At 38.7% G+C, this 18,498-nt stretch overlaps 1 protein-coding gene across 3 annotated transcripts in view; it reads right to left on the bottom strand.

Annotated features, from left to right (window-relative positions):
• AP3B1 (adaptor related protein complex 3 subunit beta 1) overlaps positions 1-18,498 on the bottom strand; it is a 356,383-nt gene that overhangs the window by 283,104 nt on the left and 54,781 nt on the right. The window contains exon 1 of one of the 3 annotated variants that reach the window (XM_044266568.1): positions 5,437-5,698. The exons of the other annotated variants lie outside the window; for them this stretch is intronic. Within the exon in view, the coding sequence (XP_044122503.1) occupies positions 5,437-5,564 (128 nt within the window). The 5' untranslated portion in view covers positions 5,565-5,698. Of the gene's footprint in view, positions 1-5,436; positions 5,699-18,498 lie in introns of those variants that run through there. 3 annotated transcript variants of the gene reach the window in all.

Below are 18,498 nucleotides of genomic sequence, written 5' to 3'. Positions count from 1 at the left end.
CTGAAAAAACTGAAAATCTTGAAGCCAATAATCAAATACACAGTCTTGATTACTCAATAAATTATATACAGGATCTGTTTTTCTGAAATGATCTAAAACTCCCTAATTCTGGTTTTATTTGAAGGGAGAAAGGAACAAAAAAGGTTGATAAATTAAGATTAAATTCAGAAAACAAAATCATCAATAATTCCATCATGAGGAAGTGTTTAGACATCCTTGAGATGGTCAGTGAAAGATCAAAGGACATATAACTTTAGAACAAGAGGCCAAAAGGGGCGCCTGGGTGGCTCAGTGGGTTAAGCCGCTGCCTTCAGCTCAGGTCATGATCTCAGGGGCCTGAGATCGAGTCCCACATCGGGCTCTCTGCTCCGCAGGGAGCCTGCTTCCTCCTCTCTCTCTCTGCCTGCCTCTCTGCCTACTTGTAATCTCTCTCAAAATCTTTAAAAAAAAAAAAAAAGGACAAGAAGCCAAAGAGAAGAACAGAGAAAGAAGTCAGAGAGCTAGAAATCAATACTTTGCTGCCATTGTGGTTAAGAATGGTTCCAGAGAGGGTGCGACTGGGTGGCTCAGGCAGTTAAGGGGTCAACTCTTGATTTCAGCTCAGGTCGTGATCTCAGGGTTCTGGGATCAAGCCCTGTGTTGGGCTCTGTGCTCAATGGGGAGTCTGCTTGGGGATTCTCTCTCTCTCTCTCCCTCTCCCCCCTCTGCCCCATCTCCTGCTCACACTCACTCTCTCTGAAATAAATAAATAAATCTTTTTAAAAAGGAGATTTATCTGTGGTTGCTATATATCTAGGAGTTGATGAATTTAATAAGGAGCAAGACATCTGCACTCAAAGCATCCCCCATGGAATAAAGTAAACTTTTAATAAAGTTTACATAAATGACAAGATTTATGTCATTTTCTGTTTTGTCAGATTTGGGCCTGGTTTGGGGAAAGATGTACGGCTTTGACTAAGACCAGTGCTATTGAGGTGACCAAGTAGGTTGGATTTAAAATAAAAATAGCTAACATTTATTAGCTGAGGGAAAATAATGGACAACACTTTAACGGAACACCTCCACATGTGGTTGAAAAGCCACATCACTATGGTAGTATTCTAGCCAGTGATACATAACATGAATCTAAATATGAGGAAACAAAAATCCAAAGGGATTAACATGCTGTAAAATAATTGACGTGTATTTTTCAAAGGTACCATGGTAGTGAAAAACAGAAGTTAAGGGGGCACTTGGGTGGCTCAGTCCCTTGAGCACCCAAGCCCTGATTTCAGCTCAGGTCAATCTCAGCAGGAAGTCCACCTCTCCTTCTACCCTTCCCCTGACTTGTGCTCGCTTATGCACACCCACACTCACTCTATCTCATAAATAAAATGAGAGTTTTATTTATGAGAGTGCCTGGGTGGCTCAGTGTGTTAAGCCTCTGCCTTCAGCTCAGGTTGATCTCAGGGTCCTGGGATCAAGTCCCACATCAGGCTCTCTGCTCAGTGGGGAGTGGGGAGCCTGCTTCCCCCTCTCTCCCTGCCTGCCTCTCTGCCTACTTGTGATCTCTCTCTGTCAAATAAATAAATAAATTCTTCAAAAAATAAAAATTAAAAAAAGATAAAACAAAGGTTGAGGAACTATTTCAGATTAAAGGAGATTAAGAGACACAACAACTAAATTAAGTACATGATCCTGGACTGGATGCTGTACTAGATGGAGAAAAAAAAAACAAAAAAAAAAAAAACGCTAAAAATAAATTATTTACTGGGACAAATGACAGCACTGGATTAAAGACTACAAATTATGGGTGCCTGGGTGGCTCAGTCAAATAAGCGTCAGCTTTCGCTCCGGTCATGATCTCAGGGTCCTGGGATCGAGCCCTGAATCGGTCTATCTGCTTGGCAGGGAGTTTGCTTCTCCCTCTTCCCCTCCCTCTCCCTCTCTCTCTCTCTCTCAATCTGTCAAAAAAAAAAAAAAAAAAGACTATGAACTGTACTGATATTTCCTGAATATAACAGTACTGCAACTGTGAAAGAAAATACCAGTTCATAAAAAATACACACCATACCAAGGTATTAAGAGGAAAAAGATATGATGTATACAACCTATTCTCCAATGGATCAGAAAATAAATATGAATGTGTGAGTGTCTGTGAGTAAACAGAGAAAGAGAGAAATAAGGCAATATAGCAAAAAATTTTATTTGATGAATCTGCATAAAGGGTAGTTCTTTGTACTACTCTTGCAACTTTTTTGAAAATTTGAAACTATTTCAAAATCAACCATCAAAAATTAGAGCAGAGCTGGTGGATGAATGCATGGAGGGAGTCAAAAGGTCTAACTTCCAGTTATAAAACAAGTCATGGGATATATTGTATAGCATAGTAACTATATGGTAACAATAATACCGTATTATGTATTTAAAAGTTGCTGAGAGTAAATATTAAAAGTCCTCATCCGGGTGCCTGGGTGACTCAGTGGGTTAAAGCCTCTGCCTTCAGCTCAGGTCGTGATCTCCACCTTGGGCTCTCTGACCAGCAGGGAGCCTGCTTCCTCCTTTCTCTGCCTGCCTCTCTGACTACTTGTGACCTCTGTTAAATAAATAAATAAATAGGGCGCCTGGGTGGCTCAGTGGGTTAAGCCGCTGCTTTCGGCTCAGGTCATGATCTCAGGGTCCTGGGATCGAGGCCCGCATCGGGCTCTCTGCTCAGCAGGGAGCCTGCTTCCTCCTCTCTCTCTGCCTGCCTCTCTGTCTACTTGTGATTTCTCTCTGTCAAATAAATAAATAAAATCTTTAAAAATAAACAAATAAATAAATATTTTTTTTTTAAGTCCTCATCAAAAGAAAAAAATTATAACTAGGTATAGTGATGGATGTTAACTAGACTCACTATAGTGATCATTTCTGAATATGTACAAATATCAAACCACTATGTTATATACCTGAAACTAATATGCTGTATGTCAAGTATACCTCAATTTAAAAAATGACAGCAGAGAAACAGGGTAAGTTTTAAGGTTTTTTTTTACATATATTTTGTCATTTGGTTTAAAAAAAAAAAGTTTAAAAAAAAAAAGAAGTATCATGATTTTATAAAAGAACATAAACTCAAGAGAGATTAAAAGACCCCTTTCGGGTATCTCCTTGCTCCTATACAACCCCACTAGGTTGCCATTCAATGGCCAAAATGTTTCTAATTCCTGGAAGCTTCCAGGTAATACACTGTCTACAGCTACTTTTCAAAGTTTTAAACTTTTAATGAGTTTTGTGTGTTCTCTAATGAAAGCACCATAAATTTCATCAAGTAGTAAGCAGCATATCCAAGTGCTTGGATAATGGGCTTTCAGATTAGAGAAAATGGGCTTTCAGATTAGAATGTGTCCAAGTTCAGAGAGAGTCCAATGTTATAACCTTGTGATCTTGGACAAGTTAACCACTTGTGCTCCAATTTCTTCATCTGCAAAGCAGAATCAGATAAGTACCTGGTAACAAGCCACTGAGGTTGTAAGGAGAACTGAATAAGATAGTAAATGTAAAATAATGTGCACAAATGCACAAGCACCTCATAAATGTTAGCTATTTTTATTTTATTTTATTTTTTAATTTTTTTTTAAAGATTTTATTTATTTGACAGACAGAGATCACAAGTAGGCAGAGAGGCAGGCAGAGAGAGAGGAGGAAGCAGGCTCCCTGCTGAGCAGAGAGCCCGATGCAGGGCTCGATCCCAGGACCCTGGGACCATGACCTGAGCCAAAGGCAGCGGCTTAACCCACTGAGCCACCCAGGCGCCCCTAGCTATTTTTATTTTAAATCCAACCTGCTTGGTCACCTCAACAGCACTGGTCTTAGTCAAAACCGTACATCTTCCCCAAACCAGGCCCAAATCTGACAAAACAGAAAATCAGAAACTCTAAGAGAAAAACCGTCTTAGATGTTAACAAACTGTAAAAGTAAATTTATTGTAAGTAAATCACACGCAAAACAGACTGACACAGACTTACAGGGTAATTCAGCAGCTGAACATTTTGCTAATATAAGTGTAAAGCTACAAGCTTCCTATTAGAACAACCCATCATCCAAATGCACTGAATGAAAAATGAAAAGAAATTGGTTCTCTTACCGGAGAACAAGGGGGGCAGAAAACTGTATTCCATATGCTGTATATAAGATTTCAGTCAGCTTAGCACAATCAAAATTTAAACCCAATGTCAAAGACTAACAATTTTGCAGACTACCCGATTTTATTAGTAAAACTTAAATTACATTTTAATTTTACTCTTCTGACACCTGCAAAGCCATCAGCACAGCTTTCACTTAATTCAGTATGAATCCAGTGACAGCCTATTATGTGACCCCAGACTACTAATGAGACATTAAAAATAAGACAAATGTAAAAATGATTCCAATAAAATATAAAGTTACCAGAATTCTGTAAGTTTAAAACCCCTCCCACCAAAAGGTTTGGGGAGGTTTCCTCTTCAGTTTTCGATGGTACTTAAATATTTTTGCTTTTAAAAACTATACACTGGGGGCGCCTGGGTGGCTGAATGGGTTAAGACTCTGCCTTCCGCTCAGGTCTCGATCTCCAGGTCCTAGGATCTCAGGGTCCTAGGATGGAGCCCCGCATCCGGCACGCTGCTCAGCAGGGAACCTGCTTTCCCCCACCCCTCTGCCTGCCTCTCTGCCTACTTGTGATCGGTCTCTCTGTCAAATAAATAAATAAAATCCTTTTTTTTTAAACTATACATTACTTAGCATTTTTTTAAATTCACGTTATTCATTTGTAAAACTTCAGAATTTGTTCACAGTCAAATTCTAAATATTCTCTACTCGTATGCTTATTATTATTACTCTGTTTGGAATTGAGCTTTCCCCCGCCCCCTCTGTAAAGCAAAGGATATTATCCAAGAACATGAATGTTCGTATGAACGGTTTGTCCATTCATAAAGCTCCTAAAACACCTCCATGCTCCTACACTCCACGGTCAGAGAACAGTTTCCCATAAGCAACAAACACTCTAAGGCGCCCTCTTAACTCCCCCAAACACCTCTTTCACCATAACACGCCCATTCTCCAAGCTTGACCCAGCAAATATTAAATTAGCTAGAAGTGTTTGTTCACAACTCAGATTCCGGTGTCCCAGCCCAGACTGACTCAATCAGAGTCCTTAGGAATGAGACCTGAAGCTCTGCAAACGGTTCTTTTCTTCCTAAAGTTTGAAAACTACGAGAGACCCCTACACACACTCCCCTCAAGCTCTCCGACGACTCCCACCACTCCGCAAGGACCCGACCCAACCCCACCCCACCCCCAAAGGGAAGTGTTACCGCCCGGCCCCAGTGCGGTCCCAGGGCGACTTCACCCTTCTCCCGGGAGCTCAGCCCGGTGCCCGCTCCTCCCGGATCCCCAGCTCCTCAGTCTCGCCCCCACACCCCAAACCTTTCTCCTCACTTCTTCAAATCGCTGCTAAAGAGGCCGAAGGCACCGGAGGGGGAAATGGTTGAAGTCGCCTCCTGACCCAGTTCCGTCGCCTCCCCTCCTCCGGACTGCTCATTGTAAGCGAAGCTGTTGCTGGACATTTCTGCGGTGCTGGCCGGGGTCTGGTTGGTCCTGCCGAGGGTTCTCTCTGAAGGGCTCCTAGCGCGGAGGACAAGGAACAAAACTACTTCTCGAGCAGAGGGGCGCGCGCAGCCGCTTCCGGACTCGTCACGGCTCCCTAAGCCGACCTGGCGGCCCACCCCCTGCGCATGCCCAGTGCGCAGGCTGGCCGGAGCCCACCGTCGGCCTCTCCAGGGCCTGACTGGATTTACTTTCTCCGGGTTTTTGAAGTGACTGCGAGGCTCCGACCCAGTGCGGAAGGGAGGTCGTGGGCGGAACGAGCTGGGCCTCTCGGGTTTTAAAGTTTTCTTTTGGAGAGAAATAACTGCTTGTGTCCGTTTTGCTCCCGAGCCCGGTCACTTTTACCTGACTCTTGCTGTAAACCAGCAGCATTCAGACTTCTTCTGAAATGCTAGTTAACACACCTGATCAAGTTTCCTAAATCCCTGACGATTGCTTTTCCTTTTGTGAGATTTCTACTCTTCTTCCTCCAGCCCTACATTCGCAACTGTCACCACGAAGCCCTCTCCCAAATCTCTCCACTTTGAGGAAACCTCTCCAGATTGTGCCTTTGGGGATCCACTGACAAGTGTTCGTTCCACTGAAAGCTTTGAATGAAAATCCAGGAGCCAGCAGTTCCCTGGAGCTAAAGGAGTTCTTCCCACTGGCCTCTGGCTACCATAAATAAAATAGAGCCACGTAGGGTGCCTGGAGTGGTGTATCATCTGGACACGTCTTTACCTCTTTCTTTCTCACTATTAGCACTCCCCAACATCTATCAGGGATGTTGCACTGAATGTTGGCTGGCCCCGCAGTAGCACTTGATAAAGCCTCTTTCCAGGCATAATCTCCCCCAGGCTGCCGACTCAGAAAAATTTCAGCCTTCCTTATCTTTCCCTATTCTTTCTCCCTCTGGGCAGGCATTGAAACCTGGAGACCCAGGGGCCAGAAACTGTCAGAAGTCCAGTGCAACACAGACTGGGGGCCCAGCCCCTCAAGGAGGAGGGTGGAGCCTGTTGAAGGGTCAACTCCTCAAAAGGACACACAGAAAATTATGAAATACCATTGCACACCTATTAATATAACCAAAATCTGGAACACTAAAACGCTGAATGTGACACAGTAGGAACTCTCACTCGTTACTGGTAGGAATGCAAAGTGGTACAGTCATTTGGAAGACAGTTTCTTATAAAATTAAAGTTATTCCTATCATACAACCCTGCAATAGCACCCCTTGACATTTACCTAAATGGGTTAAAAATATATACCCAGGCAGGATGCCTGGGTGGCTCAGTGGGTTGGGCCGCTGCCTTCGGCTCAGGTCATGATCCCAGGGTCCTGGGATGGAGTCCCACATAAGGATCCTTGCTCAGCCAGGACCCTGCTTCTCTCTCTGCCTCTGCCTGCCACTCTGTCTGCTTGTGTGCACGCTCGCTCACTCGCTCGCTCGCTCTCTCTCTCTCTGGCAAATAAATAAATAAAATCTTTTAAAAAATTATTTAAAAAATATACCCATGCAGGGGCGCCTGGGTGGCTCAGTGGGTTAAGCCTCTGGATCACAGGGCGGGCTCTCTGCTCAGCAGGGAGCTTGCTTCCCCCCACCTCTCTGCCTGCCTCTCTGCCTACTTGTGATCTCTGTCTGTCAATTAAATAAATAAAATCTTAAAAAAAAATATATATATATATATATATACACATACCCATGCAAAAACCTGCACATGGATGTTTTTAAAAGCGTAGTTTGTAATTACCAAAACTTGGAAACAATCAAAATGCCCTTCAGTAAGTGAATGAATAAGTAAACTGTGGCCCATCCAGACAATAATACTATACAGTGCTAAAAAGAAAGGCAGTATCAAGCCATGAGAAGACATAGGGGAAACTTAAGTGTACATTACTAGGTAAGAGAAGCAAATCTGAAAAAGCTACATACAGTATGATTCCAACTCTTTAACATTTGGAAAAAGCAAACTATGGAGACAGTGAAAACAGTGGTTGCCAGGGGCTGGAGAGGGGGGAGGAGGGATGAATAAGCAGAGCAAGGAGGAATTTTTAGGGCAATGAAAATATCCCTGTACCACACCATTATAATAGATATATGTCATTATACATTTGTCCACACCAGAGAATGTTCAAGAGTAAACCAAGAGTAAACCCAAATGTAAACTAGGGGCTTCAAGAGTAAACCCAAATGTAAACTAGGGACTTTGGGTGATAATGATGTGTCAATGTAGGTTCATCAATTGTAACAAATATAACACTTTGGTGGAGGATGTTGATAATGAGGAAGGCTATGCATGTGTGGAGGTAGGGAGTACATGGGAAATCTCTGTACTTTCAGTATGCTGTAAACCTCAAAGTACTAAAAAAAAAAAAAAAAGTCTTAATTTAACAAATGAAAATAAATTTAAAAAACAAAGGCTACACTGTTACTGTGTAAGTACCCATGACCATGATTGAGTGTTCAGTCTTCAGTCTCCAGTTCCTTCAGGAGGGAACATCATCCCAGCTTCATAGTACGGACAAAACTGGACAGGTTTTTCTTTCAGCTATTAAAATACCCCTCCAGGGAGCCCGGGGACTCAGTTGGTTAAATGGCTGCCTTCAGTTCAGGTCATTATCTCTGGGTCCTGGGATAGAGCCCCACATCAGGCTTCCTACTCAGTGGGGAGTCTGCTTCTCCCTCTTCCTCTGCTGCTCTCTCACTCACACTCTATCTCACACAAATAAATGAATAAAATCTTTAAAAGTAAAATAAAATAAAATACTCTTCCAGAAATGCAATGATGAAATTTGTTATATGTCAATATTGATGATATTGATCAATTTATGTAACTACCTATTGCCGATTATTCTTGATGATGATAATTATGATGATCATAGATATACTTAATAGATGGATTAATATGTACTAAGCACAGAAGTGATTTACATATGTAATTCATTTAATAGTAAAATAAGCTAGCCTTGGTTTCCTTTATCTGTAAAATGAGGAGATTGGTACATACCCTAGAGAATTTCTGGCATATATATCTGCGTGTAGAATTTCTTTTTCCTTTTTTTTTAAAATTTTATTTATTTATTTGACAGACAGAGAGATCACAAGTAGGCAGAGAGGCAGGCAGAGAGAGAGGGGGAAGCAGGCTCCCTGCTGAGCAGAGAGCCCAATGTGGGGCTCAATCCTGGGATCTTGAGATTGTGACCTGAACTGAAGGCAGAGGCTTTAACCCACTGAGCCACCCAGGCGCCCCTAGAATTTCTTGATTGTAGATTACATGCGTCTTTACTGAATAGCCTAAGTTTCTCTCTCTAATATAATTTTAGTAGTTCACCATCCCACAGCAGTTTATAAAAGATCTTTCCTGGGCACCTAGGTGGCCCAGTTGGTTAAACGTCCAACTCTTGGTTTCAGCTCAGGTTGTAGTCTCAGGGTCATGAGATCCAGTGGGGAGTCTGCTTAAGACTCTCTCTGAGCCTGGGTGGCTCAGTTGGTTATGCGTCTGCCTTCTGCTCAGGTCACAATCTCAGGGGCCTGGGTTTGAGCACCACATCAGGCTCCCTGCTCAGCAGGGAGTCTGATTTTACCTCTCCCTCTGTCCCTCCACCCCATTCATGCTCTCTCTCTCTTGTTCACTCTTAAATAAATAAAATCTTTAAAAAAAAAAGACTCTCCCTGTCACGGTGTGCCTGGGGGGCTCAGTCAGTTAAGCGTCTGCCTTTGGCTGAGGTCATGATCCTAGAGTTCCAGGATAAGAGCCCCACAACCGGCTCCTGCTCAGCGGAGAGTCTTCTTCTCCCTCTGACCCTCCCCCTTCTCATGCTCTTTCTGCCAAATAAATAAATTTAATTAAAAAAAAAAAAAAGAGTCTTTCTCCCTCTCCCTCTGCCCCTTTCCTCCACTCTTTTTCTCTCTCTCAGAAAAATAAATCTTTGGGGGCACCTGGGTGGCTCAGTGGGTTAAGCCGCTGCCTTCGGCTCAGGTCACGATCCAGGGTCCTGGAATCGAGTCCCATATCAGGCTCTCTGCTCAGCAGGGAGCCTGCTTCCCTCTCACTCTCTCTGCCTGCCTCTCTGCCTGCTTGTGATCTCTGTCAAATAAATAAATAAAATCTTAAAAAGAAAAAGAAATCTTTTAAAGAAAAAGATCTTTCCTCACATTCTCACCAATACTTGGATTTCTAAAAAGTTTTTATTGTCATCAGCGTGATAGATATGAATATTATTTTTTAATTTTCATATTCATGGTCATAATTAATTTGAGTTTTTTATGTAATTATTGTTCCACTTGCATTTTATTTTCTAGGAATTGAACATGAACATATTTACCCAATATTACATTCAGTAATTTGCTTTTCTGATAGATTTGAACTTCTTCATTCTTCAGTCTGTCATTTTTAATTTACTGGTTGATTTTACTTGCTGACCTTTTATTCGGTAATATTTATTCATGCAGGAGATTGACCTATAATATCTTTGACCCTGAATGGTATAAGTATTATGGTTATAAGTTCCTCAAAATGGTGATTGGGTAATTTTCTTTTTCTCTTCTCTGGATTATTTTGTATAAGATGCAAAGCATATATTCCTTGGGAAAATAGATAAGACTTCCTTTTATTACAAAAAAAAATTAGAAAGTAAACAAAGACTTGAGGACAATTCCTGTAGAAAGATACTAAATACTATATTCTAGAAATATAATAATAGTAACTACTTAGTTTGCAATCTACTGTTTCCTGTCTCTTCAGAATTCCAAAACCTTTTATATAGTCATGAGGTTTTTGACAGAAGAAAAAGGTCATGCTTCCAACCAGAAGAAACATCAGCTCTAATAAAAACAAAGGATTGTCCTTTGATGCGTGTTACCAAGCCAAAACCAAATTTTCTATTTTCTACCAGCATATACAGTATTTCAGGATTATTGTTGAGTAGGTTATGTTTTTTCAAAAATGATCTTTCCCTTAGCATTTAACAAAATTTTTATTGAATTCTTTCATTTTAGTTTCTATTCAACTAAACTCTCATGATAATAGACATTAAGTTTGGTGTGTATATTTTCAAACTTGTTTTCTAGGCATAGAAAAACAAACTATATATGTGTATATTTTGCCAAATGTTAACTTATACCATAATACCATTTTGTGTCTTAATTTTTCTCTTAATTTATTATATGTAATATAATAATGTATATATTATAATGTATAATATATTAATATATACATACATATTATGTATATACATATTATGTATATCTTCTCTCAATATGGTATGGATTATATATTTGTACCTTAATTTTTTCTCTTGATACATTATAGAAATCTTTCCATACTGATATAGTCACCTCATTGTTTTAAACAATAACATAATATTCATTTTATAAACGTAACTTCTTTTATTTAATCAGCAACATATACAACTTCGCCCATACATGTTATTATACAGTAGAATCAATATATCCAGAAGTTAAGAATCTGCAAGTCCATGGTTAGATTAAGTGACATGCACAGTTAAAATTTTAATAGATATTGCCAAATTTATAGTCCCAAAAGAGGGTACCAATTATCTCTTTCACTGTTACCCTGTTTTACTATACCATTTCCAGTGATGGATATTATAAATTTTTTTAATGTTTGTTAATCTGATTGGCAAAAATAAATAAAACCCTCATTATTATTTAAACTTTCATTCTGTTTATTTTAAGTAGGGAGACGATATAATTTAGTGTCTCTTCAACACATGGTGCTAGCAAACTTCTAAGACTAAAACTTAGAAACTTGCCAGGGGTTGCACAGGGGAGAAGAGGGATGAATAAGCAGAGCTAGGAGGAACTTCTAAGGAAACTTCTGAAACTAAAGGGTGATACAAATCATAATTTTCCTGGAAGAGCACATATAAACCAGGACTTGTCCAGGCAAACATAAATATATGATTGCCCTAGATATGATGGAGTTAAAGCATGTATTAAATGGCCAACCGAATGTTTCTTCTGTTAATTATGCAGACTTGGTATCTGCTTATTTCTTTTTAAAGATTTTAAAGATTTTTAAAGATTTTATTTATTTACTAGACAGACAGAGATCACAAGCAGAGACAGGCAGAGAGAGAGAGGGAAGCAGGCTCCCTGCTGAACAGAGAGTCCAATGCAGGGCTGGATCCCAGGCCCCTGGGATCATGATCTGAGCCGAAGGCAGAGGCTTTAATCCACTGAGCCACCCAGGCGCCCCAGTATTTGCTTATTTTTAAATGGGTTATCCATCTTTTTGGTTGATAGGCACATTATATTATATTATTATAGATAGTGAATGTTAAGCTTTACTCATTATTTTCTAGGAAAGCCTAAGTTATAAAAATTGATTCCAAGAGACTATGGACTCTGAAAAACAATCTGAGGGGTTTGAAGTGGTGGGGGGGTGGGAGGTTGGGGTACCAGGTGGTGGGTATTATAGAGGGCACAGCTTGCATGGAGCACTGGGTGTGGTGAAAAAATAATGAATACTGTTTTTCTGAAAATAAATAAATTGGAAAAAAAAATTATTCCAAAAGTTGTAGAAAACCTGAATAGATAAAATAATTACAGAAAAAGTTGAAAGACAGAAATATATAACCAAAAAGGAACTAAACCAATGCAATTCTATTAGGTCTATAAGGAGTTTGTTATTTCTGTTATTTTAAACTATTATTGACTTTTAAGAAAGAAAAAGACAAAGTACTTTTGAATTCATTCTGTAAGACTAACATGACTAATATCCAAGCCTCTATATTTTTTAAAGAATTTATTTATTTATTTGAGATAGAGGGAGAGTGAAAGCGAGAAAGATAGAACGTGAGAGCACTAGCTGGGGAAGTGCAGAGGGAAAAGGAGAAGTAGACAGACCTGCTGCTGAGCAGAGAGCCGAACACACGTCTTAATCCCCAAATGCTTAACCAACTGAGCCTCCCAGGCACCTCCCTCCACCCACTGGGAAACATATCTAGAAAAATGTCGCTAAGGCCTATGTCCAAGAAATTACTGCCTGTGTTTTCTTCCAAGACTTTTATGGTTTCATGTCTCACATTAAGTCTTCAATCCATTTTTTGTTTAATTTTTATTTTTGTTTATATTTATTTATTTGTTTGTTTATTTATTTTGAGAGAGAGAGAGAGAGAGAGAGAAACAAGAACATGTGCAAGCAGAGGAGAGGGAAGAGGGAGAATTCCAAATGGGCCCCATGCCCAGTGTGGAGCCTGACATGGGGGGTCAATCTCACAACACTGAGATCACGACCGGAGCTGAAATCAAAAGTTGGATGCTTAAAAAAAAAAAGTTGGATGCTTAACTGACTGAGCCACCCAGATGCCTCAGTCTTAATCCATTTTGAGTTTATTTTTGTGTATGGTGTAAGAAAGTGGTCCAGTTTCATTCTTTTGCATGTAACTAGCACCATGTATTGAAGACACTGTCTTTTACTTATTGTATATTCTTGCCTCCTCTGTTGTAGATTAATTGACAATGTAAGTGTGGGTTTATTTCTAGACTCTCTATTCTACTCTATTGATCCATTTATCTATTTTTTTGTGTCAGTATTGTATGTACTGTTTTGATTACTACAGTTTTGTAGTATATCTTGAAATCTGGGATTGTGATACCTCCAGCTTAGTTCTTTTTCAAGTTGCTTTGGCTATTCGGGGTCTTTTGTGGTTCCATACAAATTTTAGAATTGTTTGTTCTAGTTATGTGATTTTTTAAAATTACATTTTCTTTTTTAACAAATTATTATTATTATTATTATTATTATTTTAGACAGAGGGCTGGGGCAGAGAGAGAGGGCAAGAGAGACTCCTAAGCAAGCTCCATGCCCAGTGCAGAGTCCATCACAGGACTTGATCTCATGACCCTGAGATCATGGATCATGATGTTAGCCAAAACCAAGAGACAGATGCCTAACAAACTGAACCACTCAGGTACCCCTACATTTTCTAATTATATATTATTTATGCCTAGAAGTGCTATTGGATTTTCTCTGTGGTCACTCTGATTAATCAATTTAAAGGTCTAACAATTTTTCTCTTGGATTTTCCAACAGGACAATTATATCATCTATAAATATTATAATCTTTATTTTCTTTTGCAGTACTTATTTTTCTTATTTTTTTCTTGTCTTATTGCATTAACTAGAATATACAGAACAGTGTTAAGTGGTTATGGTGGTAATAGAAATATTTGTCCTTTTTCTGAATTTAATTGGAATATCTTCAGTATTTCACTATTAAATGTGATGTGTGTTCTACTTTGCATATTTTGTGGAAGCATTTTAACATAATCTATATGTACATCACTTTGTACATGCGTAAAAATGGTAAAAATATTTCTATTTATATGTTATTGAGTGCTTCTTTTAATCAAAAGAGCTGTTAAGGGTCACCTGGGTGGCTCAGTGGGTTAAAGCCTCTGCCTTTGGCCCAGATCCTGATCCCTGGGTCCTGGGATTGAGCCCCCGCATGGTGCGGGGGGGGGGGGGGGGGTCTCTACTCAGCAGGGAGCCTGTTTCCCTTCCTCTCTCTCTTCCTGCCTCTCTGCCTACTTGTGATCTCTGTCAAACAAATAAATAAAATCTTTAAGATAAAAAAAGTAATAAAAAAAGAGCTGATAAAGTGTTATGGATTGCATTTCCAATGTCTATTATGTATAATACAATTATATAATAGTAAATATAAGGTTTTAATTTTGAAAAATTCAGTTATTACATAATAAAGCTGACAGGGTAATTTTATGTTTTCACTTAATATTTATCTAGTATTTTATTTAGAAAGTCTGTAGCTTTTTTTTGTTTTTTGTTTTTTGGTTTTTGGGGGGTATTAACAAATTCAGGCTTGGGGGTGCCTGGGTGGCTCAGTCAGTTAAGTGTCTGCCTTCATCTCAGGTCATGATCCCAGGGTTCTGGAACAGAGTCCTGTGTTCGGCTCCCAGCTAAGTGTGGAGCCTGTTTTTCTCTCTGCCCCTCCCTCCTGCTCTACTCTCTCTCACTGACTCTCTCTCTCAAATAAATAAATATGATCTTTTAAAAAATAAATAAATAAAAATGGGTGGAGGACCTGAATAGAGATTTCTCCAAAGAAGACACCAAGGTGACGGACAAATACATGAAAAGATGCTAAATATCACTCATCATCAGGGAAAAGCAAATCAAAACCACAATGAGATCTCACTTCATACCTGGCAGAATGGCCAAAATAAAAAAACTCAAGAAACAACAGGCATTGGCAAGGATATAGAGAGAAAAGACAAAGAACCCTCTTACATTGTTGATGGGAATGCAAACTGGTACAATCACTGTGGAAAGCAGTATGGAGGTTCCTCAAAAAATTAAAAATAGAGTTACTATATGATCCAGGAATTTCTCTATTTGGTATTTACCCAAAGAAAACAAAAATACTAATTCAAAAAGATATCTGCACTCCTATATTTATAACAACATTATCAACAATAGCCAAATTATGGAAAAGAACTCAAATGTCCATTGACTAATGAATGAATGAAGTAAGATTTAGTATATCTATATATACATATGTGTGTCTGTATGTGTATGTATGAATATTACTCAGCCATAAAAAAGAATGACATCTTCTCTTTTGCAAAAACATGAATGGATCTATAGGAATAATGCTAAGTGAAATAAGTTAAAAAAAAGATAAGTATCATATGATTTCACTCATATGTAGAATTTAAGAAACAAAACAAATGAAGAAAAAAGAAAAAAAAAACAAACTAGACTCTTAAATGTAGAGAACAAACTAGTGGTTGCCAGAGGGGAGGCAGGTGGGGGGATGGGTAAAATAGATAAAGGGAATTCTTAAAATGATCCTATTCCACAGTAGCAACAAATAAGGCTTAAGAAACAAGTCTTAAGAAATGTATAAAACCTAAGTGAAGAATAACTATAAAATTTTATAGTTTAAATATGGGGGAAGAGAGGAGACCTGGAAGGAGAGTCTGTATTTCTGAATAGAAATATTCACATATTTAATGCACGTTCAATCAAAATTCAATTTTTTTTACTAGACAAATTAAATCTAAAGTTCATCTGGAAGAATAAATACAGTTTTTAAAACAAAAAAATTTTTTTTGGAAAAGAAAAGTACAGCATCATGAAGGAAAACTAGATTTCTATATTAGTTTCCAATGATTGATATAATAAATAATCACAAATTTAATGACTTGAAACAACATAAATGTATTCCCTTACAGTTCTGGAGTCCAGAAGTTTGAAATCAAGGCACACAATCTAAGGTATGGGCTGGGCCATTCCTTCTAGGATCTGGAAGGGAGATCGGCCCTTCCTCATCTTCTCCAGCTTCTAGAGTTACATTCCTTTCATTCTTTGGCTCCTGGCCCCTTCTTTCATTTTTAAGGCCAGCAGCATAACATCGTGAAATCTCTCTCTCTCTGTCTTCACATGGCCTTCTTGAATCTCCCTCTTTTCATAATTTACAGGAATTAGGATTTGTATAAATCTGGGAGTCATCATTTTGCCTATCACAATCTCTAACATAATACCAAAAAATAAATTCCAGGTTGGCTAAAAATAAACCACAAAAACTGAATGAATTTTAGGAAACTATTTTCAGGATTGAGGAAAGAGTATCATTACTGAGGAATGGGGTAAGAAAGCCTCTTAGCACAAATCTGAAACCCCATGACTGATCATAGAAACAATAAACAAATATTTATAATACAATAAATTCTATACAAATATAGCACCCTTTACATATTAGAAATTCTATACAAATTAGCACCCTTTACAATTAGAAAATTACTCTTCTTATGGTTTTAAATGGAACTGAAATTTTACAAAGTTAGTGAAGACATGAAGCTCAAAAAATAAGTGTATTTTCTAAGTGTTTGTTTGAATTTGTTGTAAGGATTAATCCTACTCCTATTTAAAAAAGTTAAATCTGAGTTATAAATAAAACAGTAGTATGATCTCTAATAACTAAGAGTTTTCATTTATTGAGCTCTTAAAGTGTTTCAAGTTCCAAGGTAAGGAATTTACATGCACATACCATGAATTATTCTATTTCATCTGGCTGGCCCTCATTTGTACCTCTTGCCTTCACTGAAACACACTTTCCCTGGAATACTACACTTTGGGCAGTCTGGTCTTTCTGTTCCTTGATCCACAATGCTTGCCCTAACCTAAGAGAACTTATTTGCTTGAATTTTCTCCAGGAATATTCTTCTAGTGGGTCTTCCAAACTCTGTCTCTCTGAGCTTTATTTAGGTTTTATTCTATTCAGGTATTAGCTCAAATATCTATTCTTACTCAGAGATGTCTTCTCTCCACACCCAATCTAATATGGCACCTCTTCCCACTCCCCATCCTCACTGGTTACAGAATTGATAGAGACAGCTGATTTGTTTAATTAGTTATGCCTCACTCTCTGATACATATCCCTCTGGAAGTCTTGCATGTTAAAGAGGATAATATTCCCAGATAGAGTATGAAATTTCTTTCACCAAATGAACATGAGTTGTCAGGCCCTCCTATTTAAAGAAACCCCATGACTAATTATTTTGGAACATGAAGAACACTTCTGTAATTGAATTTATGCCATCTTCCAATTTACCAAGCATTTAGGGATTTTTTTTTAAATTTTTTTTTATAAATTTTTTTTTAAGATTTTATTTTATTTATTTGAGAGAGAGAGACAGTGAGAGAGAGAATGAGCGAGGAGAAGGTCAGAGAGCGAAGCAGACTCCCCATGGAGCTGGGAGCCTGATGTGGGACTCGATCCCGGGACTCCAGGATCACGCCCTGAGCCGGAGGCAGTCGTTTAACCAACTGCGCCACCCAGGCGTCCCAGCATTTAGGGATTTTTGTAAAAAATTTCAAGATTTCTAAAATGGTACATACCTGCAAACTTCTGCCTTGAAAATGCCATGACTTCATTATTGTATTTTATAGTGAAACTGATCTGGAAAAAATGCAACGTGATCAGCCCTACATCAGGCAAAGACTAATATGTATTAAAAATTATGATCTATGACTTCTAGTACTATGTTGAATAGCAGTGGTGATAATGGACATCCCTGTCGTGTTCCTGACCTTAGTGGAAAAGCTTTCAGTTTTTCTCCATTGAGAATGATATTTGCAGTGGGTTTTTCATAGATGGCTTTGATGATATTGAGGTATGTGCCCTCTATCCCTACACTTTGAAGGGTTTTGATCAGGAAGGGATGCTGTACTTTGTCAAATGCTTTTTCAGCATCTATTGAGAGTATCATATGGTTCTTGTTCTTTCTTTTATTGATGTGTTGTATCACATTGACTGATTTGCGGATGTTGAACCAACCTTGCAGCCCTGGGATAAATCCCACTTGGTCGTGGTGAATAATCCTTTTAATGTACTGTTGAATCCTATTGGCTAGTACTTTGGTGAGAATTTTTGCATCTGTGCTCATCAAGGATATTGGTCTATAGCTCTCTTTTTTGATGGGATCCTTGTCTGGTTTTGGGATCAAGGTGATGCTGGCCTCATAAAATGAGTTTGGGAGTTTTCCTTCCATTTCTATTTTTTGGAACAGTTTCAGGAGAATAGGAATTAGTTCTTCTTTAAATGTTTGGTAGAATTCCCCCGGGAAGCCATCTGGCCCTGGGCTTTTGTTTGTTTGGAGATTTTTAATGACTGTTTCAATCTCCTTACTGGTTATGGGTCTGTTCAGGCTTTCTATTTCTTCCTGGAAGTCCTAGCCTCAGCAATCAGACAACAAAAGGAAATTAAAGGCATCCAAATCGGCAAAGAAGAAGTCAAATTATCACTCTTCGCAGATGATATGATACTCTATGTGGAAAACCCAAAAGACTCCACTCCAAAACTGCTAGAACTTATACAGGAATTCAGTAAAGTGTCAGGATATAAAATCAATGCACAGAAATCAGT

Source organism: Neovison vison, chromosome 1 (genome assembly GCF_020171115.1).
Source record: "Neovison vison isolate M4711 chromosome 1, ASM_NN_V1, whole genome shotgun sequence".
Taxonomy (NCBI): domain Eukaryota; kingdom Metazoa; phylum Chordata; class Mammalia; order Carnivora; family Mustelidae; genus Neogale; species Neogale vison.
The sequence above is the reverse complement of the archived record's forward strand: the minus strand, read 5'-3'. Positions and strand labels throughout refer to the sequence as shown.